General features: G+C 34.3%; 1 protein-coding gene and 1 long non-coding RNA gene across 5 annotated transcripts in view; one reads left to right on the top strand and one right to left on the bottom strand.

Moving 5' to 3' along the window:
• Nucleotides 1-753: 753 nt before the first annotated feature.
• ADAM2 (ADAM metallopeptidase domain 2) overlaps nucleotides 754-23,376 on the bottom strand; it is a 72,577-nt gene continuing 49,954 nt past the window's right edge. The window contains exons 13-20 of one of the 4 annotated variants that reach the window (XM_037741456.1): nucleotides 22,423-22,521; nucleotides 22,118-22,313; nucleotides 20,362-20,462; nucleotides 7,404-7,481; nucleotides 7,038-7,170; nucleotides 3,900-4,059; nucleotides 1,632-1,695; nucleotides 754-862 (exon numbers count right to left, since the gene is read on the bottom strand). In XM_037741456.1, the coding sequence (XP_037597384.1) occupies nucleotides 1,662-1,695; nucleotides 3,900-4,059; nucleotides 7,038-7,170; nucleotides 7,404-7,481; nucleotides 20,362-20,462; nucleotides 22,118-22,313; nucleotides 22,423-22,521 (801 nt within the window). In that variant the 3' untranslated portion in view covers nucleotides 754-862; nucleotides 1,632-1,661. Of the gene's footprint in view, nucleotides 863-1,631; nucleotides 1,696-3,899; nucleotides 4,060-7,037; nucleotides 7,171-7,403; nucleotides 7,482-14,966; nucleotides 15,148-20,138; nucleotides 20,463-22,117; nucleotides 22,314-22,422; nucleotides 22,522-23,376 lie in introns of those variants that run through there. The other 3 variants (XM_017537083.2, XM_037741449.1, XR_005201585.1) reach the window with 3 other exon arrangements.
• Nucleotides 1,355-23,376, top strand: part of LOC119472435 — a 30,728-nt gene continuing 8,706 nt past the window's right edge. Inside the window, exon 1 of the long non-coding RNA XR_005201586.1 lies at nucleotides 1,355-1,455. This is a non-coding gene — a long non-coding RNA (uncharacterized LOC119472435). The remainder of the gene's footprint in view (nucleotides 1,456-23,376) is intronic.

Consider the following 23,376-nt stretch of genomic DNA (forward strand, 5'->3'; position numbering starts at 1 on the left):
AGACCTGTTATATGCCCAAGCATATAGAATATATCAGTAAATCTTTCACATGGACTTAACATGTATATTTTGAAGTTGTTGTGTATATCAAATAGATCATTTTTTGCCAGTCATATTGCTCAAATCCTTCAGTATATTTGATAATTTTTCTACTTTTCTTTTTGTTCTATCAATATTTCCTTCTTACAGGTTAAAGTTATATTAAAAGTCATAAAATATTTTAAGTATAATTATTATAACTTCCTAATAGCTTGACCTTTTGTATTATAATACACTCTTCTTTTATCCTACTAATGCTGTTATACTTAAAATCTATTTGCTTTATTTTGTAGAAAGTTCCTGTGGTATATATTTGTTCATCTTTACTTAGTGTTTGTATATCTGAAAATGTATCTTTTTTCAGCAGCATATGGGGAGAATGTCTCCAAATTTTAGGATTATTGTCTTTGATTGATTACAAACCATCACAATGTAATATAACAACATATCATTGCATTTTAAAATATAACAGCGGCTTTTAATTATGGTACCACCTCATTACATTACAATATTTCCTTATACCATGCCCCTACTGACAGAATTAGTATCTACAGACCCACAGAAATAGTGTGAGAGAACTTAAACAGAAATTTGTAATGTAAAACTCATTATCGTGCATTTCTGATTAGTAAATTATCTGTGAAATTATACATATATGTGTATATATATATATATATATATATATATATATGTACACCATATTTTCTGGTCAAATTAAAATCACAATATGCAGGTTTGAGTCCCAGGAAATCAGGTAATGTATATTCTCTTTTCTTCCATTTTTTTTGGTTGTTTATCCATCGCAGATAATTACTCTAGAAGACTGAATAAATGAAAAAAAGTCAGCTTTATCAACAAGTAAGTTAAAATGATAGCTACTTCAACAAATAGCATGCAAGTAAACTTATTGCAAAGTAGGCCTATATCATGCAATTTATTTTTAGCCAACGTTTTAAATACACAAATGCTAAAGAAGTAAAATTAACTAGAGAAAATAATTTAAAATATAACACTGCAAGAAATTTTTAAATGGAAAATTTCAATATCATTTATAACTTGATCATGTCTATTATAAATTCTGGAAAATATTACAATTCTTAAAAATATTATCTGTTATTTTTATTATATACAGCTATATGACTGTCACTACTTAATATATATTTGTTTTAGTTATATTTATCTAATATATTACATTGTCTCTCTTTCTCACTCATCCTTAAAATATTTGAAACTCATTCATGTCCTTTGCAGGGACATGGATGAAGCTGGAAGCCATCATTTTCAGCAAACTAACACAGGAACAGAAAACCAAACACCACATGTTCTCACTCATAAGTGGGAGTTGAACAATGAGAACACATGGACACAGAGAGGGGAACATCACACACTAGAACCTGTCGGGGGATGAGGGGCAAGGTGAGGAAGAGCATTAGGATCAATACCTTATGCATGCAGGGCTTAAAACCTAGATGATGAGTTGATAGGTGCAGCAAACTACCATGGCACATGTATACCTACATAACAAAACTGCACACTCTGCACTTGTATCCCAGTACTTAAAGTATAACAAAAAAAGAAAGAAAGAAACTCACAGTGATATCATGGCATCTCTGTTGTCCAGACTACCCTTTAGGTTCACTCTCACTTTCAAGTTGCCTGCATATTAAAAATTAAAATGATGTTAAATTTTCCTCAAGATGGTTTTACAAACCTCTGTATTATTTATTAGTCTTGAAACAGTTCTGAATTTTTACCTGAGATCTGGGTCCACCCCTTATTTGAGAATACCCTATCACTGAGAATATCTCTGCCCTGGTAATCAAGACTAATAATGCACATCTCTGCATCACTAAATATGAAAAAATGCAGTGATATATGTCTATCTGAAAATAAACTTAGATCATTTTTGTATTCATAATATTATTGGTTAAATACCTTTAAACGTTTTTGCCATTCATTTTCAACCTATTACTTTCTATTCGTATTACTAGTTATGTTTTTTCCCTAAGGATATTTGATATCAGTTTTTCTGCAATAGTTATCCATTATGAGAAAACCACTTTAGTAAATTTAAGTATTTACTAATTAGTTTAGGTGCTGTACATTATTTCAGCAATTTCACATCAACTTTTGAAATATATTCTCTTTTCATTTACATCGTCTTATTAAGTATTTTAATGAAATTCAATTCATTTCAAGTAAAATGAAAGACACAGTTATGTAACTCTTAGGCAAAAATCATTTTACAGCAATTTCCTTGAAAAAATTAAATCGGTTTTAATATTTACTTGTATTTTTATAGCAGATAGTTTTATTTTTAATAAAAATTATTTGTTTTATGTTTTCTGTAGACTAGACATGGTTATCATCTAGATATTTAAGTTTTTTATTATGTATTAATTTTTAGTCTTTTTCTCCTTTTAACTGCTTGTGTTTCAATTTATGTTACTACAAAAAAAAAGCTAAATTACTTTCCTGGGTTTTTTTTTTATTACCTTTCATTAAAATAGCATAAAAATTCCTTAAGATACAGAAATATTACAAAGTTATTTAAGTATTATTAAGTTAAAAATCCGTATTTAACAATTAAGATCAAAAAATGAAAGAAGGTAAACTTTAATGGATTGCTAAACTTTATCTACTTTTGCCCCTAAAAAAATCCAGATTCTTATAAGTTTAAAATTGCCAGCCTTCAAAAAACTCTGTTCATATATGTGTGTGCATATATAATGATATATATTATATATCGATATATCTATTATATCTACATGTCTATTATATAGATACATCATATATAGTATATACACATCGTGTGTGTGTATACATATAAATCATATATATATACAGATACACCATATATATATATACACATCTTATATATAGGTACCTATATATACAGATACATTGTATCTATTATATACATACATCATATCTATATATACAGTCTACATGATGTGTGTGTATATATATATATGATTGCATACACCAACAGATTTTTTGAAGGTTGGCAATTTTAATCTTATAAGAATCTGGACTTTTTTAGGGGCAAAATTAGACAAAGTTTAGCTATCCATTAAAGTTTATCTTTAAAGTTTATCTACCTTCTTTCATTATTTGATCTTAATTGTTAAATATGGATTTCTAACTTAATAATACTTAAATAACTTAACTTTGTAATATTTCTGTATCTTAAGGAATTTTTATGCTATTTTAATGTAAGGTAATAGGAAAACCCAGGATAAAAATTCGGCTTTTTTTTAATATACATCATACATCACATATATATTTATATATACATATACACACACATTGTATATATATAAATACACACATATACGAACAGATTTTTTTGAAGGTCAGCAATTATATGTGTATATATGTATGTGTATGTGTGTGTATATATATATTTTATATATATATAATTTTTTTCTTTTTTGAGTCTCAGTCTCACTCTGCTGCCTGGGCTGGAGTGCAGTGGCACAATCTCGGCTCACTGCAGCCTCCACCTTTCAGGCTCAAGTGATCCTCCCACCTTAGCCTCTTGAGTAGCTGGGACTATAGGTGCATGCCACTATGCCTGGCTAATTTTTGTATTTTTTTTTGTAGAGGCGGGGTTTCACCATGTTGCCCTGATCTTGAACTCCTGATTTTAAGTGATCCACTTGCTTCGGAGTCAGAAACTGGTGGGGCCTCAGTGTGAGCCACCACCCCCACCATTAGTTATTAATATAGTAGTTATTAAATTCCCATACAAAGACAATAATTGAATTAGAACTATTATTACATCTACCACAATGCTATTTATTGACTATGTTTATAAATTATACAAATAACAAATCTTAAATATGAAATAAACGTACTCATCGCTTGAATAGTCCTCAGCTCTCCATTTTTTCCTTTGGAAATAAACTTTCACCATTATAGCAATCAGTACACAGAAAATAATAAAGAAAGGAATGAATAAGAATAATGGCCATCTCATTGGTTTGGAATGGTAAATGTTCTCAATGAAGCGCCTTTCTAGGAGGAAAAAAAATTAAAGATTTGAAAGCAAGCACCGGAAATATGGTAAAGATATTTCTGTATTTTACTAAGTCTACCAGAATAAAACCTTTGAACAATTTAATAATTTTATAATTAACATATTTTATATGAAATAGATAACTTGAAAACATAAGGGCCCAAAGTGACTCTTCTAACACTTTTTAAACTAGATAGCTATATATCATAGGCTAATATTTTGTTGAGGATTTTTATATCTATATTCATGAAGAATATTGTTTTGTGATTTTCTTGTTTGAACTTGGCATCAGAATTATGTTTCCTCTTACAATGAGTTGACAGGAACTCCCCATCACTGTTTTCTGGAAAGAGTATTGCTTTCTTTCAAGAATTGGTTCAATTCACCTGTGAAACCATTTCTGCCTATAGTTTTTTGTTTGTTTACTTTTGTTGGTGGTGATTTAAAAAAATCATAAACCCACAGGTTAAGAAGAAGTGTGGTTTCTGACTTTTTGTTGTGCCCTTTGGCATATAATCTAAATAGTCCATTTTACATCTGAGTACCTTTATCAGCCTGTTTCTTGCCTATATGACAAAGAGATTTATTAGTGTGTCTTTGTTTAATGTATTGTGTTAGTTGATTGGGAACCAACGAACATATATGTTATCTTGATCACTTTCAACCTGAGCTAATATAATTCTTTCGAATATCTGATGTATCAAATAAAAACACAATACATTAAACAAAGGCCACACTAATAAATTTCTTTGTCATAAACCTTTCTCTGTATTTGATCTTGTGAGGCTGTTATGAAATGACCAGTTTAAAATTCTTAGTAGCCTTATTGTTTGAAAGTTTTTATGATGCATTTACATAAAATACCTAGAAGGCCTTTGTATTGATTAAAGAGTCTCGGCCGGACGCGGTGGTTCACACCTGTAATCCCAACACTTTGGGAAGCCTAGGCAAATGGATCATCACTAGGTCAGGAGTTCAAGACAAACCTGGCCAACATGGTGAAACCCCGCTTCTACTAAGAACACAAAAAATTAGCCTGGTAAGGTGGGGCGCACCTGTAATCCCAGCTACCTGGGAGCTGGAGATTCACTTGGACCCAGGAGGTGGAGGTTGTGGTGAGTGGAGATCATGTCATTGTACTCCAGCCTGGGTGACAGAGCAAGACTCCATCTCAAAAAAAAAAAAATATCTAAGGGATGTCAACTTAAGTTTTTCTGAGACTTTAACAAAGGGATTTATCATCAAAAGCCTTGCTTAATTTTGATCTCAGATAAAATTTGATTGCTTTAATCCCTTTAAGAAACTTGCTGAGAATAAAAATTAGTTTTACTTTCACCAGTAAAATTCTTGCTTGAACCAATGACCTAGAATGTTCTAGTAGTTTCACAGTAGGCATGATTTCAATTTCCCACATTACCAAAGGCAGCAGTGATGCCAAACAATTTGCCACTTCATAATAATGGTTTCACTTTCTGCAACATGTTAATATGTTTTTAAACTGTCCTTGGATTGCTCACCAACTTCAACATGTACTAAGACTTCAATAGTTTCCTGCCTTTCTATCTTCCATACACTATCGAATTTCAAAGCTAAGGCCACATTTTAGATTTCTGTTACATAAATACACAACATGTTGGTAGCTAAATGTTTTTTTATTATTTATTGCTGTATAAGAAATTACCTCAAATCTTAGTAACCTAAAGCATTCAATTTTGCTCACAATTTTGTTGGTCATGAATTTCAGGAGGGCTTATTAGATGGTTGTATTTTTGTTTCTGAGTGCAATCAAATTTCAGATACTGCTGATAATTGTCAAGAAGTGAATGAGAGAATGAGTTTTCCAGGAATGAGAGTTACAAGGTAAGTATTCCAAAATACCTAGTTAGAGTCTGTAGGAAGATCACGAGAGTCCTAGAATGTTAGTTCTGCATATTTTATTGGTCAATCATACCACTAAAACCAACCTGGAAAGGAGTGGTCTCCATTGCTCACTGGCATGTGTGTGCATAAATAGGAGCAATTAATTGCAGTCAAAGGGAAGATAAGCTAATTGTTGCTAGTAAAATGGAAATAGCTTGAAAATACATTAATTACAAAGTTTTAAACTTATTAATCTACTACTGTATGACATTAAATATAATATTTCCAGATACTGGAATTAACGTAGAAAGTACCTATGACTCAAAATCAGAAAAATAGCTCTGATTGTATGTGAATTTAGGTTTTTATACCAAAGAAATCTCCTGGCCCTAAGCATTATTGGATATGCCAGTTGACTTCCGGCTTTCTCTAAAATTCATCTAGGCTTTTCCTCTGCTTTGGTCAATATTACAGGGGACCACACTGCCCAAACTCCTTGGCCTGCTGTCTTCCAGTCAGGTTTGATCACTGGGAATCACTGAGTAAAATTTGGAGGATTCAGAGAGTAAAAATAGCTCTGATATTACTCTGCCTTCCTCTCCAGCATCACCAACAGTGACTGTATGTTCTCTATACCTCCAGCTCATGCTGAACAGCAACTCTCGCTGTGGTTTCAATCCTGCTGTATACATCCCTGACGATCATTGTACAACATACTAAATACCCAGATTCTGATTCTAGTAATACGACCTCTTTATTGTTTCTCCAATCCCAAAAATTGGTAATCATTTTCTGGGTTTCCTCACCTTTCTCTGATTAGCTTTTCATCTATGCAGTTAAGGGTTGCCAGGCACCTTACACACTGCATTCTTTCTGTTTGAAAGACTAAAGTGATGTCTGTCTTTATGCCTGGGCTCTGACTGATATAGTTATAACATATGCTACATACGTTGTAATATATTACTCTCTGGAGACAGAAGTAAAACATACACATTTGTATGCGGTTTAATGTCCAAATATAGTCTAGATATAAATTGGTAGACAAAATATTATTTGTGTTATTAAACAAATTCAAATTATGTTTTAATTATATTTCCAATTTATTATTAATACTTACGAGGGAGGTTGGCTGGTGCGGGTGGAAAATTGCCACTGTCAATACTCCCACCAGGCCATAAATCTGATTGAGTTGTGCAATTTGGAGGTAAATATGAAGGACCACAGTGACAGTGCTTTCTGTTATTGCATACCTAAAAGCAAGAGAAACATCGCCTTATAAGATAAGCCACTAGATGTATATGTGTTCAAGTAGAATTATAAAATAATGTGTATGTCAGATAAGGCCAATTTTCCTATGTGTGGGGGGTGTGTGTGTGTGTGTGTGTGTGTGTGTGTGTGAGTGTGTGTGTGTGTAGCAATGCATTTAGTTTCCTAAAATTAGGCTCAATGATTTCTATTTTTGCCTCACAGTACCACTACTTACACCTTTATTGCTGCATTTTTGTTCAGTACAATCATAACCCAAGTATGAAGAACTCACACATCTTTGATTCCTGCAAACCTAAAAAGAATGAACAAAAATAAGTTATTTCACACGCCATCTAGATTTGCCATTTAATTAAAAGCATTCCATGCCATACTAATAAAAAGGGTACTGATTTGCAGCAAGTATTGCTATACAAACAATAAATAATTAATGTATTGAGCTACTATGTTTCCAGCACTAGATGAGACTCTGATTATCTAGGTGTAAACAGAGTAAACAAAACAATAAAAGCTTCTTTCCTGCTTAAACTGGGATAGCAGGTACAGATATGACGTGAGTAAAACACAAATAAGTATGTAATGAATGCTATAATGAAAAGATTGATTTATGAAAGTATAAAATCCAGGAAATGTGTCTAATATTTGAGAACATTAAAACCATCTCATTGAGCCCCAATGATAGAAGGGATTTAATTGGTATAGGAATAGAAGACAGAGTATTATAAAAGAAAAATAAATAATATTTAAAATGATTCTACCATGAAATACTGTATTGAACCTTTGAGAAACATAAAGGGTAGTGTGACCATTCAGTCATTCATTAAATAAATATTTGAGTCCTACAAATGTACCTGGTTCCAAGGGAATCATCAGTGAACACAAATGTCATCTTGTTCATACCATAAAAAAAGAGAGAGAAACAAACAAAAAACTAGATATTATGTGAGAGAAGATATTATTGGCAAGATTGTGTAGAATCTTATATTCTTCATGAACAAGTTGGCCAAATACAGCAATTTGCTGTATTTACATGTTGGAAGAAGGAAAGCTGATAAAAGTCAGTTTTGGAAAAGAGAATGGAAATGGCAATAGCTGAGGGATACAAAGTTAGAATGCCATTGCTGTGGTCCACAAAAATGATAACCGTACAGTGAAACTGAGTGGTACTGGGGATGGAAACCAGCAGATGTATTGTATTTGAGACAGAAATTTAAACCAGTTGAGTTGGAGCAATATACATAGTAAAAAGAGATGAGTGAATGATACCAAGGATTCTGGCTTGTTTAATTCTCTTGCTGGTGGTTAAATGAACTGAGAATAGGAAAGTTAAGCATAAAGACAAAGGTTTAGTAATTATTTTCAGAGATCTCTTTCAATCTATATCAAATAATGCTATGTTTCAAAAGAACAAAAAATGTTTAATGCACTCACACAAACACTCAAAGCAACTGATGGTAAGCCCAAGAACATATAATTGGAAATATTTTTTATTTTAAACGTTTGCTAAGGAATATTGGCAGTATTTTGGAATTTTTTCCTCTTATAATTTAGGAGTAAGGTGGTATTACATTGTTGGTTTTGATTTGCATTTCCCTGTTAAGTAGTAATGTTGACCATTTTTAACATATGTTTATTATTCATTTGTATTGAGAATTATCTATTCATGTCCTTAGCCCTCCTTTTGATAGGGTTGTTCTTTTCTTGTTGATTTGTTTGAGTTCCTTGTAGATTGTAGATATTAGTCAATTTTCGGATGCCTAGTTTGCAAAGGTTTTCTTCCATTCTGTGGGTTGTCTGTTTACTCTGCTAATTATTTCTTTTGCTGTGCAGAAGTTTTTAGTTTAATTAAGCCCCATCTGTTTATCTTTGTTTTGTTGCATTTGCTTATAGGTTCTTGGTCAGGAAGTCTTTGCCTAAGCCAGTGTCTAGAAGGGTTTTGCTGATGTTATCTCAGAAAATTTCTATGGTTCAGGTCTTAGATTTTAGTCTTTATCCATCTCAAGTTAATTTTTGTATAAGGTGAGAGATGAGAATCCAGTTTCATTTTTCTATATGTGGCTTGACACTTATACCAGCACCATTTGTTGAATACGGCGTCTTTTCCTCACTTTATGTTTTTGTCTGTGTTGTCAAAAATCAGTTGGCTGTAAGTATTTGGCTTTATATCTGAGTTCTCTATTCTGTTCCATTGATCTCTTTGCTATTTTTATGCCAATGCCATGCTGGTTTTTTGTTTGCTTGTTTTCTAAAAATATACACTAGCTTCTACATTGAGTACACAACCATGCTGTTTTCCTTTAGTATAGTTTGAAGTGGGGTAGCATGATGCCTAGAAGTTTGTTCTTTTTGCTTAGTCTTGCTTTGGCTATGCGGGCTCTTTTTTGGTTCCATATGAATTTTAAGATTGTTTTATCTAGTTCTGCGAAGAATGATAATGTTATTTTGATGGGAATTGCATTGAATTTGTAGATTTCTCTTGGCTGTATGGTTATTTTCATAATACTGATTCTATCCATCCACGAGCATGGGATACATTTCTGTTTTTTGTGTTGTCTATAGTTTCTTTCAGCAGTGTTTTGTAGTTTTCTTTGTAGAGGTCTTTCACCTCCTTGGTTAGGTATATTTCAAAGTATTTTATTTTACTTTCTTTTTTTTTTGCATCTATTATAAAAGGGGTTGAGTTCTTAATTTGATTCTCAGCATGGTTGCTGTTGGTAATATAGCAGTTCTACTGATTTGTGTACATTGATTTTGTATGCTGAAACATTACTGAATTCATGTGTCAGTTCTGGGAGCTTTTTGGATGACTCTTTGACACTGTCGGGGTATGTGATCATGTCATCAGAGAACAGTGACACCTTGACTTCCTCTTTCCCAGTTTGGTTACCCTTTGCTGTCAGGTGAGTCTCTTGAAGGCAGCAGACTCACTCTTGGTTGGTGAATTCTTATCAATCTGCCATTCTGTATCTTTTAAGTGGAGCATTTAGGACATTTACATTCAATGTTATTACTGAGATGTGAGGTACTATTCTGTTCATCATGCTATTTGTTGCCTGAGTATCTTGTTGTTTTGTGTGTGTGTGTGTGTGTGTGTGTGTGTGTGTGTGTGTGTTATAGGTCCTGTGAAATTTATGCTTTAAGGAAGTACTATTTGGCATATTTCAATACTTAGAGATTCTTTTGGCAGTTCTTGTAGTGCTGGCCTGATAGTGGTGAATTCTCTCAGCATTTCTTTGTGTGAGAAACACCGTATCTTTACTTATGAAGCTTTTTCTATCTGGATTCGCATATTTCAAAACTTAGAGCTTCTTTTGACAGTTATTGTAGTCCTGGCTTGGTAGTGGTGAATTCTCTCAGCATTTCTTTGTCTAAGAAAGACTGTATCTTTCCTTTACTTATGAAGCTTTGTTTAGCTGGATACAAAAATTTTGGCAGATAGCTGTTTTGTTTAAGAAAGCTAAAGATAGGACCCCAATCCCTTCCAGCTTGTAGGGTTTCTGCTGAGAAATTTGCTATTAATCTGATAAGTTTTGCTTTGTAAAGGAAATGTAATCTGATGCTTTTGTCTCACAGTTCTTAAGATTCTATTTTTTATCTTGCCTTAACATAACCTGATGACTAATGCCTAGGTGATGACTTTTTGTGATAAATTTCTCAGGTGTTCTTTAACCTTCTTGTATTTAGACATCTGGATTTCTATCAAGACCAGGGAAGATTTCCTCAGTTATTCCCTCAAATATATTTTCCAAACTTTTAGATTTTTCTTCTTCCTTGGGAACATTAATTATCCTTAGGTTTGGTTGTTTAACATAATCCCAAACTTCTTGGAGGCTTTAAAAATTTTTTTTCCATGTCTTTGTCAGATTAGGTTAAGTTGAAAGCCTTGTCTTTGAGCGCTGAAGTTCTTTCTTCTACTTGCTCGATTTTATTGCTGAAACTTCCTGGAATATTTTGCATTTCTTTAAGTGTGTCTTTTATTTCCAGAAGTGGCGATTATTTTTCATTTGTGTTATTTATTTCTCTGGGGATTTTTTCATTTATATTCTGTATTATTTTATAAATTTATTTAAGTTGGTATTTGCCTTTCTCTGGTGCCTCCTTGACTAGCTTAATAATTGAACTTCTGAATTCTTTTTCTGACAATTCAGAGATTTCTTCTTGCTTTGGATCCATTTCTGGTGAGCTAGTGTGATCTTTTGGGCGTGTTAAAGGACCTTGTTTTGTCACAATACCAGAATTGTTTTTCTGGTTCCTTCTCATTGGGTAGACTATGTCAAAGGAAAGATCTGGGATTCAAGGGCTGCTGTTCAGACACTTTTGTCCCACAGGGTGCTCCTTTGATTGGTGCTCTTCCTCTTCCTCTAGGGGTGGGGCTTTTTGAGAGCTGGACTGCAGTTGGGTCTAGCCACCCAGTGGAGCTACTGGGCCCTGGGCTGGTACTGGGAGTGTCTACAAAAAGTCCTGTGATGTGACCCATTTTCAGCCCTCTCAGCCATGGATACCAGCATGTTCTCTGGTGGAGGCAGCAGGGCAGTGAAGCAGACTCTGTGAGGGATCTGGTTGTAATTTTGTTTAGTGTGCTGGTTTTCTCAAATGCTGGTTGTGCTGGCAATAAAGTTGTCACACAGACAGACTCAGGACCTCTTGTTAGCAAGGATGTTACTTACAGGCTTTGGAATAACCATTTTCTTCTTTCTTGGAACAGAGTTGTTCTTTTATGGGTTATTGCAAATATTTGAGTTGGTTGGCCTCCAGCCAAAAGGTGGTGATTTCACGAGAGCATCAGCAGTGCAGACAGAAGCCTTCCCTAGGGTCATCTGGATAAGTATTCGAATTTCTTATGTGGTGGGTGGAACCATAGAGCTCCCAAAAGATTATGTATTTTATCATCAGAGCAGGTGGAGAAAGACCCTCAGGTGGGAACAAGGTAGGTGTGTCAGAGCTCAGATTCGAGATACACCCAGTGTGGAGCTGAGTATGTTTTCAGAAATCAATCTTAGAACCTCTATTTATCATCTTATATTTGAAAATAACATCAAATAATTAAGATTATATGTAGCAAAATATCCCTGAATATGAATACCATGTTTATTCAAATTATAAATATCATAGACAAAGAAGTCTGTATTTATTTTCTCCTGTACCCAAAGTATCATTTGTACTTTGCCACAAAGTGTTTAATTTTCATACAGGTACATTAATTACCCATCAGTAATCATTTTTATTATGCATGCTGTTACTTTATTTTTTACAAAGGATGACAATCTTCATAGTAATAAAGTGAAAACACATGAATTTTTATTATTTAAGAAGCAAAGTGTGGTATTTAAGAACGTGTGCTCTACAGCCAGACATTTTGGTTTTAAATCCTAACCCCAGTCTTGTGACCTCCGGCATGTATTTCAGCTTTTTTATATGTAAAATATGCACATTAATAACAGTAACATGACTGGTTGGGTGCCAGTGGGTGGGGCTTTCTGTGGCCCTGTGAGAGATGGGGGTGTTATCCTCAAGCCAATGGAGTTATATTTCCTAGGGCATTATGGCTGCCTATGCTGCCTTGTACAAGTCACCATGGAAGTGGGGCTAAGCCGGCAGTGAAAGGCCTCACTGAGCTCTCACTCAGCCAGAAAGGCCAGTCTTACTCCCACTATGCCCCACCAACAGTACCAAGTTTATATCTAGGCAGCGGTGTGCAGGGCTGAAATCTTTCCCCGGGCTACAAGCCTGGGCAATCAACGTGCAGCTATATTTGATCACTGTTTGCTAATAGATAACAATAGATGATATAGATGAAGGCAAAGTTTTGTGGTCACCACTTCCCAAAATCTCTACCCTGACGCGGTGGAGAAGAAGCTTCTCTGACAATATTATGTATTGCATTTTTATGATGCACAGTAGCATGTTTTAAAGCTGCTGAAGTAGATGTCTACTTGATGGGACATCATCTTTGCCATGAACACTGTGGCAGGGCACTGCCTGTCATACATCCTTCATCCTGTTTACTAATTATGATGTGCGCCCATTATTCCTTTAGCTTCTCCCAATCAACCATTTTGAAATGTGGATATAACCGGAGTTCCAATCAACCATTTTCAAGGCCATATGAAAGGGGATCACAGTATAAGATCTACAGCTAAAAACTGGACTGAGTCTGGATCATTGATGCCATAATGGCACCCAGTAACTGCTCTGGATGGGCAATCTCCAAAATTACTTTGCACTATGGAAAAAAAATTACCAACTCTCTAAGCCACTCTTGCTGGTTCCTGTTTCCTGTGCAATTCCTACCTCACATAGCATATTTTAGGCTCTTTAGAAACAATGGAGAATTTAAAATTTAAGATAGTCTTGGAAATCAATTTGGTGCAAAATTTTCAAAGTAAATTTAATGAAAGCAAATGTGTTACAAAATTTTTTAAGTTACTTAGATTTTGTGTGAGAATTTGGAATGCCAGCTTTTCATTTGTAAACACTCTTACCTTCTAATTTTCTAAATGAATATTAGTAAAGTTACGTTATAACAAAAGTACAGTTTGTATGGCAAATACTTCCTTAATTATCAAATGAATATATTTTTAAATATGTACACATTCACAACGACATGCAATTAAGATGTGAAAATATTAACAGGTTTTATTTATACTTGGTTACAACCAAAATATGGACATTTTTGGTTTACTCTTCATTCACAAAAAATACCTTCTGCTCCAAAGTCAAACATAGTTTTCCTTTCCCTGTTTTCTTCAATAAGGGATTTGTTGTATTCTGTTACTTATTAAGCCAGAGAGGCTTTATAAATTAAACACGAGATTAATTTGAGCTTGCACCTCCTTGTGTATATATCTGTTTATATATAAGTATTTCATATTTTATATAATTAAAAAATCTGGAAAGGCAAAAAATGTTGATATGTATGCATAGGTACCATATTGAATGCAAAATAGGAAAGATAGATATGTAGATAGATAAATACTCTACAACTCCGTGTGTGTGTGTGTGTGTGTGTGTGTGTGTGTGCGTGTGTCTATGAAAAATTGATGGGAGATTTGTAAAAATGAAAACAGTAATTCTATCTCAGATATGCAAATTGGATAGATTTTTGCTTTACTCTGTGAATTGGATTATTATTTTCATCAGGCATATATTATTTTACAATAGGCATATATTATTTTAATGGCTATTTTAAAATAATTACATCAAAAGATAGTTTATGACATTAGATGTATTCTCTGTGTAATAGGAGATAATTTAATAAAATACAGTGAATGAACAATACGGTTTTCAATTCAGTAAATATACATAATTTCAATGAAAAAAGTACTAAATAACCAATGATTACAAGTATTATTTTTAAAGTTTTTTTTCCAATTTTCTGTATTGAATCTACACTTAAATTCTGAGAGAAAATACTAATTATGTATCACTTAAGAACAGAGTCTACACCAGATGCGATGGCTCACACAAGTCATCCCAACACTTTGGGAGGCTGAGGTGGGCAGATAACCTGAGGCCAGGAGTTTGAGACCAGGCTGGCCAACATGGTGAAACCAGCCTCTACTAAAAATACAAAAATTGGCTGGGCATGGTGGAACCACCTGTTATGCTGGCTACTCAAGAGGCTGAGGCAAGAGAATCACTTGAACCTGGAAGGCGGAGGTTTCCGTGAGAAGAGATCATACCACTGCACTCCCACTGGGGCAATAGAGTGAGACTCCATCTCAAAAAAGAGCAGAGCCTGAAATATTGGGAAATTATTTAGGAATAAAAAACTACCTACCTTATTTGAACCACAAGAAGTTCCATCTTTTATCCACNTTTGGCTGTCTGCATGATCACTGGGAAATTCCACAGCAACGCAGAGATGTCCACTTATGTTGGCATAAATAGTAGTGGCTCTTGGAATTTGTAATAAAAATGCCCCTACATATTTACATATTAATTTTCCACACTGCAGATTTCTATAATTTATCCATAAATAAAAATCATTAATTTTAATTTGGAGAAATACAAGAATATTATATGTAAAACAGATATATTTAAACAAAGGATATATGCAATTCAATTTAAAACACCAAAATAAATAAATAAGGGCCTTGCCTAAATTGTCAATGACAACTGAACATTTTAGTAATTATGAACTAAGGTTGATGCAAAAATAATAATGGGTTTTGCCTCTCTTTTAATGGCAAAAACCACAATTACTTTTGCACCAACCTAATATTTCCTAGTTAGCCCGACAACTTTTTTGTCGTTCCTTCACTTTTCTTTGAATCTGAAACAAGATTAAACCCAAGCTAAACATGAATTTAACATCTGTTCACCTTTTGAGTGATTTTAAAATGAAAATTTCAAGGTCGCTCACATTAATTAACAAAAATAGTCACTAATACCGTAGGGTTATCGCTATGTATATCACATAAGGAGTATGTCTTATAGATTAATGTGAGCATTTGCCTACAGTACATGCTACAAACTGTAAGATTTTTGTTTGGCCCATGCATCTTGTTTGGAATCTTAAATGCTACCATATGACCACTGCTACAGCAGAAGATTCAGGAAACCATGCAGGCAGAGAGACTAACCCTAGGACAACTACATATGTTGAGATAGACAACAGATGTCGTCTAAATAGCCTCCTAATTATCAAAATCTCAGCAGTGATGAAAATCTAGATGTCTTGGAGCAATTTTCTATGGCCTGAACTTTTCTCCCTTTGGCCAAAAGAAGAAAACAAAAATGAGCAAACCAGTCCCTGAAGTGTCCAGGTGTCCCAGACAAGTGCTTGGAGTTGATAAAAGCTGTCCTGCACTCATAGTGCACACCTGTTAAACGTTAAGTAGTTTTTTATTTTTTTATTTTATTTTTATTTTTTGAGAGGGAGTTTCACTCTTGTTGCCCAGGCTGGAGTGCATGATCTTGACTCACTGCAACTTCTGCCTCCTGGATTCAAGTGATACTCCTGTCTCAGTCTCCAGAGTAGCTGGGATTACAGGCACCCACCACCACACCTGGCTAATTTTTGTAGTTTTTAGTAGAGATAGGGTTTCACCATGTTGGCCAGGCTGGTCCTGAACTCCTGACCTCAAGTGATCCATCCATCTCAGCCTCGCAATGTGCTGGGATTACAGGGGTGAGCCACTGTGCCTGGCCTAACAGTAAGTAATTTCAACAAGTTCACTTCATAGATCATGTCTGAACACAGAGGAGAAACATAAACATTGTCCAAACCACAAATTTACTGTACATTCTCATGATTCAACTAATGGGTGTGACTATTGCTTCCTTAGCAATTACAGCTTTAACTTCACTTTAGTCTCCCCTCTTCATATATAAGATTTATTAAGATACACAATCATGTGTATCTTACAATATATCTCTTACTATATCTTACTACAATATATCTCTACTTAAAAACATCTATTTTAGAGCAAAGATCTAATTCCTGAAAGCTTTTTAAAAATCACTTAACACAAGTCCAAATCTCTAAACTGGCATGCTCCACAATTTCTTATAATGTGCATTCTTACCACTCAACATGTAGAAAAACCCCACTTGTTCTACTACAGCTGCCTTCTTGGTGGTCTTTGGTTGGAAGGCATTGTAGTAAGGTAGAACTGTAATCTGAAACACACATGCTTATACTTGGAAGGCACTGGAATGTAACTAGAAAGGGAAGGACTATATAACTGAGCTTTAAGAATGGAAACTGCAGCACAAGATATTCTGTAGATAGGCTTTGTTTAATAATTTATGAAAGCACATCCAAGACTGAAGATTCTTAGCTGGAATAATCCAAGGACAGAATTAAAATATGAGCCTAATATCAATTAGATGACTGGAAACTTAGACTGAGAACTAAAATCTCAATATAAATTTCAGATTTATACTCAGCCTAAAACCTGGATGACTACTGAACTAATCAAGTATGCGTGATGAAGAATACAGGGAGCATATGGAAAGCATCTTCTGGATGCATACAGAAATGAACAATGTTTTCAGCTGCTGCTCACAGACAGGGTTGGTTTACAGTTTGAGTCCAGCTATGTTAAATCTCTTCCATTTAAAAATTCTAGCCTTCAGAAAAGCAAAAGTGAATGCAATTTCTATTATGTATTAGTCATATTATATGATATATAAAGTTTAAATATATGCTAAACATACAAAGAAAAAGTAAAATATAACAGAGTGGGTAAATAAATCACTGGATACCAACACCAATACTACCCAGACATTGCATTCAGCGGAGAAGCGCTTTAACCCAGGTAACATAAAAAGAATCAAGGATGAAAGGAAAATATAGTTATACTAGCTAGAAGTTTTCCTTTAGTCAGTATATGCTTTAGCAATTATAAAGTGAATGTCTGTGCATGTGGAACTTGAGTATATGAGGAAGCAACTTGTATTTCTAAGTTGTACTTTATGGCACTTAATTGGAATTAGAATTATCACTAAGTTAATGTCTTAAATGCAGAGATTTAAATAAATGAATATATAAATGAATATGTGATACATGTATGTGTATATATGAAATGCATGTCCTAGCACCGTTGATTGATAGGCCTGAGAGGTAATGAGAAACAGCAGACGTGCACACAGCTTGTGCTTGGGTATTTATTTTCAAATACCATCTTCTAAGAAAAGGAACCGAGGCTCCTTGGATAAATAGCTGAATCCAGAGCAGAAGTAGTAGAAGTACAATGCAGCCTATAACATCTTTCCTTGTGCTAGAAAAATTTGGAAGTTATTAAAAAGTCATACAGACTTTTGAAAAGGACATATTAACAAACTCAAAGGGATTCCCAGTAGTCAAAATTAAGACAATTTGAGAAAGTATCAAAATAAATGATGATAGTAATGTATTCCATCTTATTGAATAAAATAATAATTACTGTGTCTGAACTTATATACATAAATATATAGGTAAGTAAATAAAAATAGAGAAGTGAATTCTTCTTCCTACATTTCTGACTAATAAAGGTAAAGTCAATTATACAATTAGAAAATCACTAATGGATTTTAAAACTAGTTAGTAAAAGTTTGAGGAGAAACAGAATATGCCCAGAGCCTCAGTATAGCTCCTTCAAAATTACATATTAAACACAAAAGGAAAAATAATAATTTCACAGTTGAAAGACTTAAAGAATAATTATTTTATCAAAACATTTAACCTAAAATGTCTAATACTGAAAAGAAAATGGCATGTACCTTTAAAAAAATCAAGGACACAACAATATCACTTCAGTGACAAACATGCCAAAATGCATAACTTATATATAATTATGAAAAATATCAACGAAACCTAAATTGTGGGAAAATTCTACAAATTACTTAACCAGTATTATTACAACAAAACAAAACAAAACAAAAAAATTAATAAAAAGTAACACAACTAAAAGGAAAAAAAATTCAAACTAAACAACTCTAAAAAATACATTATGAGAGGCCAGGCCCAGTGGCTCACGCTGGTAATCCCAGTATTTTGGGAGGCCGAGGTGGGAGATTGAGACCAGCCTGGCCGACATGGCAAAACCCTGTCTCTACTAAAAATACAAAAAATTAGCTGGTCATGGTGGCAGGCGCCTGTAATCCCAGCTACTCGGGAGACTGAGGCAGGAGAATGGCTTGAACTCAGGAGGCTGAGGTTGCAGTGAGCCGAAATCACTCCATTGCACTCCAGCCTGGGTGAACGGGAGCAAAGCTGCTCGCTCTCGCTTTTTCTCTCTCCCTCTCCCTCTCTCTCTCTCTCTCATTCTCTCTTTCTCTCTCTCTCTCTCTCTCTCTCTCACACACACACACACACACACACACACACACACACACACACACAATGAGTAAACGCAAATATCTGACACTGGGCTTGTTCCTGAACAAGAAAAATAGCCTAAAATTACTCTATTGAAACAATGAATGAAATTTTAATATGAGTCATGTTTAATAGCTATAATATGTAAGAAAACATCTTCATTTTCAAGATAAACACACTGATTTATTGAGAAATAAACAAGCACAGTCTTCAATTTACACTCAAACAGTTCAGAAAAAATAATTATGAAGAGAGGAGAGAGGAGTTAGAATCACAGAAGGGTAAAGCAATGGGGAAAATGTAAACAAACTGTACACCTAAGCAAAGGGCGTAAGGGAATTCCTTGCACTATTCATGAGAACTAGAAAGTTTGTTACAGGAGTTTTACTTTACCTTTGAAATAAATCAACATTAAATTTTACGAAAAAGAAATGGGTCTCCGTAACATTGCAGTTCTAATTTATTTATTTTTTTCAGCTTTGAGATGGAGTCTCGCTCTGTCGCCCAGGTTGGAGTTCAGTGATCCGATCTCCGCTCACTGCAACCTCCGCCTCCCGGGTTCAAGCGATTTTCCCGCCTCAACCTCCCGAGTAGCTGGCATTACAGGCACCGGCCATCATGCCTGCGCCATCATGTCTCGCTAATTTTTGTATTTTTAGTAGAGATGGGATTTCACCTTGTTGCTAGCCTGTCTCTAACTCCTAACAATCAGGTGATCCAGCCTCCCAAAGTGCTGAAATTACAGGCCCGAGCCACCCCGGCCGGCCTTCTAGTTCTAATGTATTTAATAATAGTAACAGCTAATAATTAGCACTTTATAGTACATACTATGTATCAGTCACCAGCCTAAGTGTTTTTCATAGAGCGTCTATGTTTCCCACTGGCACCAAACCAGTGATGTTAGTGTTATTAATGTGCATATTTTACATATAAAAAAGCTGAAATACATGCCCGAGGTCACAAGACTGGGGTTAGGATTTAAAACCAAAATGTCTGGCTGTAGAGCACACGTTCTTAAAAACCACACTTTGCTTCTTAAATAGTAAAAATTCATGTATTTTCACTTTATTACTATGAAGATTGTCATCCTTTGTAAAAAATAAAGTAACAGCATGCATAATAAAAATGATTACTGATGGGTAATGTACCTGTATGAAAATTAAACACTTTGTGGAAAAGTACAAATGATACTTTGGGTACAGGAGAGAATAAATACAGACTTCTTTGTCTATGATATTTATAATTTGAATAAACATGGTATTTATATTCGGGGATATTTTGCTACATATAATCTTAATTATTTATGTTATTTTCAAATATAAGATGATAAATAGAGGTTCTAAGATTAATTTCTGAAAACATACTCAGCCTCACACTGCGTGTATCTCGAATCAACTTTACCACAGCTTCCAGATATATCAGTCTTCGAATTAAGGTACGAATAACATTCTGCAGGACCAAACTCTACTTCTGAAAATAAAAAGGCGTGCTTAGTCATATTAAACATATATTAATTAAAAATAAATAACAAATACACTTAAAATTCTGAAATGGATTAAGATATTGTACAAAATAAAGTCATAACATTCAAAATAAAAACTAGATTTAAGATAATACAAAACCACTTCAATGAAATGTTTAACAATTGAAAGGACTCTTGTCTGCTATCCACAGATATATCCTAGACATACTCCAGAGCTTTAGCTTAACCTGTAGTTAAGTAATTTAAGTATTTTAATTTAATTAAAATATATTTTAAGTAAGTTTTTATAATAAGTCAATATCTGTTAATATGTAGGAAACTTTTTACACATAATTGACTTCTTTGTTCATAAACAGTTTTAGCATGAAGGTCTTTTCAAGTCAAACCACAACCAATTATCTTATGTTTTACTTGATAATTTCCCCAGAACAGAAATATATTGGAGTCACAACTGATTCATTCACCCTCCCATCATTCAATCCACATGCATAATCTGCATAATTTTAATTCTCTTAAGATCCAACCTACTTAAAAAGCAGTTTATTTCTCATAACCTCCATCTGCTCTACTTGACGGACTTAGTCAAAAATCTTTGACAGGAAGACTTAACCACTACATAACAACGCTGCAGCACAAAGGCTCGCTACCAGAGTGGACAGACTCAGAGCTCGGCTGCAACCCACAGATGCCGTAGTGAGCCGAAAAGTAACAGAGGTCATCTGCAAAGCTCGTTATGGGTAAGCAGTCAAAATTTTAACCTTGGCTAGGGTAGCAAGTCATTGCTGGTAGACAGAAAAATAGTCCGAAACAAAGAACTAAAGCCAAAATCTACAGCTCAACGTGAATTTTAGTTATCCAGGAGAAACTGCTGAAAGACGGTGTGATGATACGTTTTATGCGTCAACTTTGTTAGGCTACAGTACCAAGTTATTCAATTAAACACTAATCTAGGCATTGCTCTATAGGTATTTTGTAGGTGTGATGAAGTCTATAAGTTTATTTTAAGAAAGATGATCTTAGATAATGTGGATGGGCCAGATTCAATTATTAATATTTGAAAGACCTTTAAAGCAGGCTTCCTTGAAAAAGAAAAAAAATTCTGCCTGTGGACTTCAGCTTCAATTTATGCCCAAAATTTCTATTTTGCCCTTTTAATCGCCTTGCCCTATAGATTTCAGACTTGCCTAGTCAGCCCCACAATCTCATTTGCCAATTATTTGCATAGATATACATTCCTTTCTTGAGGTGGAGTCTCGCTCTGTCTTCCAGGCTGGAGTGCAGTGACGTGATCTCAGCTCACTGCAACCTCAGCCTCCTAAGTAGCTGGGATTACAGAGATGCACCACCACACCCGGATAATTTTCTGTATTTTTAGTAGAGACAGGGTTTCGCTATGTTGGCCAGGCTGATCTTGAACTCCTGACCTCAGGTGATCAGCCTGCCTCGGCCTCACAAAGTGCAGAATTACACGTGTGAACCACCATGCCTGGCCATATTCTTCTCTTTCAAGAATTATTTAGAATATTTAAACTAAAAGTGACATTTTAAAAGTCACAATCATTGTTGGGCATGTATCAGCATCTATTTCTGTTAAGTTTCCAAAAAAAAACACATATATAAGAAATAAAATGATAATAAATACCTTGGCCAAATACATCCCTACATTGTTTATCCCCAGTCACACAAACTCCATCTATACAGATCCATCGATTCGTTCCACAGGGATGCCCGGTCTGAACATAGTAGTTTTCTGGACATGATGCAGATGATCCATTGCAATATTCAGGGAGGTCACATTCGTCAAAGGCAGGCCTACATACTCTTTCTTTTGACAAAAACTGTTGGGATGAAGTAAATGATACTGAATTAAGCAGAATGTGAATACATAAGCATAATAATGGTAATTACTTATGTAGATAATATTGAAATTTTTCAAAAAGCTCTTACTAGACAATTTTCACAGCATGGTCCTTCAGCACAATTAAAACCGGCTTTCAATCTACATGTGGCACCATCACAGCATGTTGCTCTGATAAGGGTACAATTCTGTAAGGTAAATCAAATGCTCTAAACTATTTTCCAACTTTTATTCACATTGGACAGACATTTTCATGATGACAACATAATATGTAACATACACATGATGATGCTTAATTTACATGTTGGCAAAGAGAAAAATAAATAAAACCTCTTATTCATTTCTTAACAGACATTTATTAATTACCTACTAATTGCCAGACCTTGTGTTGTTCATATTGCTAGCATAGGCTTGGTTACACTGATGAAAGGGTTCTCTGAAGCCCTGGGGTCCACCATAGTTAAGTCATTGAGAAGAGCTCTGCCTCTTCTAGGCAGAGATAGTTAGATACAAGACAAAAAATAAACAAGAATTATAATTGTAGTGACTACGTCTTACTAGAGCCTTCTGAATCTATAATATTTTGACAAGCTTCTGCATTTTATGGTATATATTGTTGATTTATGTCAGTTTTAATTCACTAATTACAGTCTGGGAAATGATGTTACTTGTGAGAATACTGAAGTTTTCACCTTTATATCATTCACTCATATCTTATTATGCCTTGTTTTATGCTTTAGTTCATCTATGCCCAGTGAATATGCTTTTCAAACTTCTATTACTAGGGTTAAGAAAAGCAATAGGTAAGAAGAAGGCTGAAAGACAATGCATTCATTCATACACACACACATACACACACACACACACACACTTATTTTTAAAATATGCAGAAATTTAAAATAGGGTAAATTGGAAAAAAATGTGATAAATCACACAAAAATAAATCGTGGATTTAGTAGTCTTCATATGAGTAATAGCAAGATACTTACTTGGACACACAGAGTAGTCAGTATTTTTTGCAGCTGTTTTAAGAATTGTCACTG

This window comes from Cebus imitator, unplaced genomic scaffold (assembly GCF_001604975.1).
Source record: "Cebus imitator isolate Cc_AM_T3 unplaced genomic scaffold, Cebus_imitator-1.0 Scaffold5, whole genome shotgun sequence".
Taxonomy (NCBI): Eukaryota; Metazoa; Chordata; class Mammalia; order Primates; family Cebidae; genus Cebus; species Cebus imitator.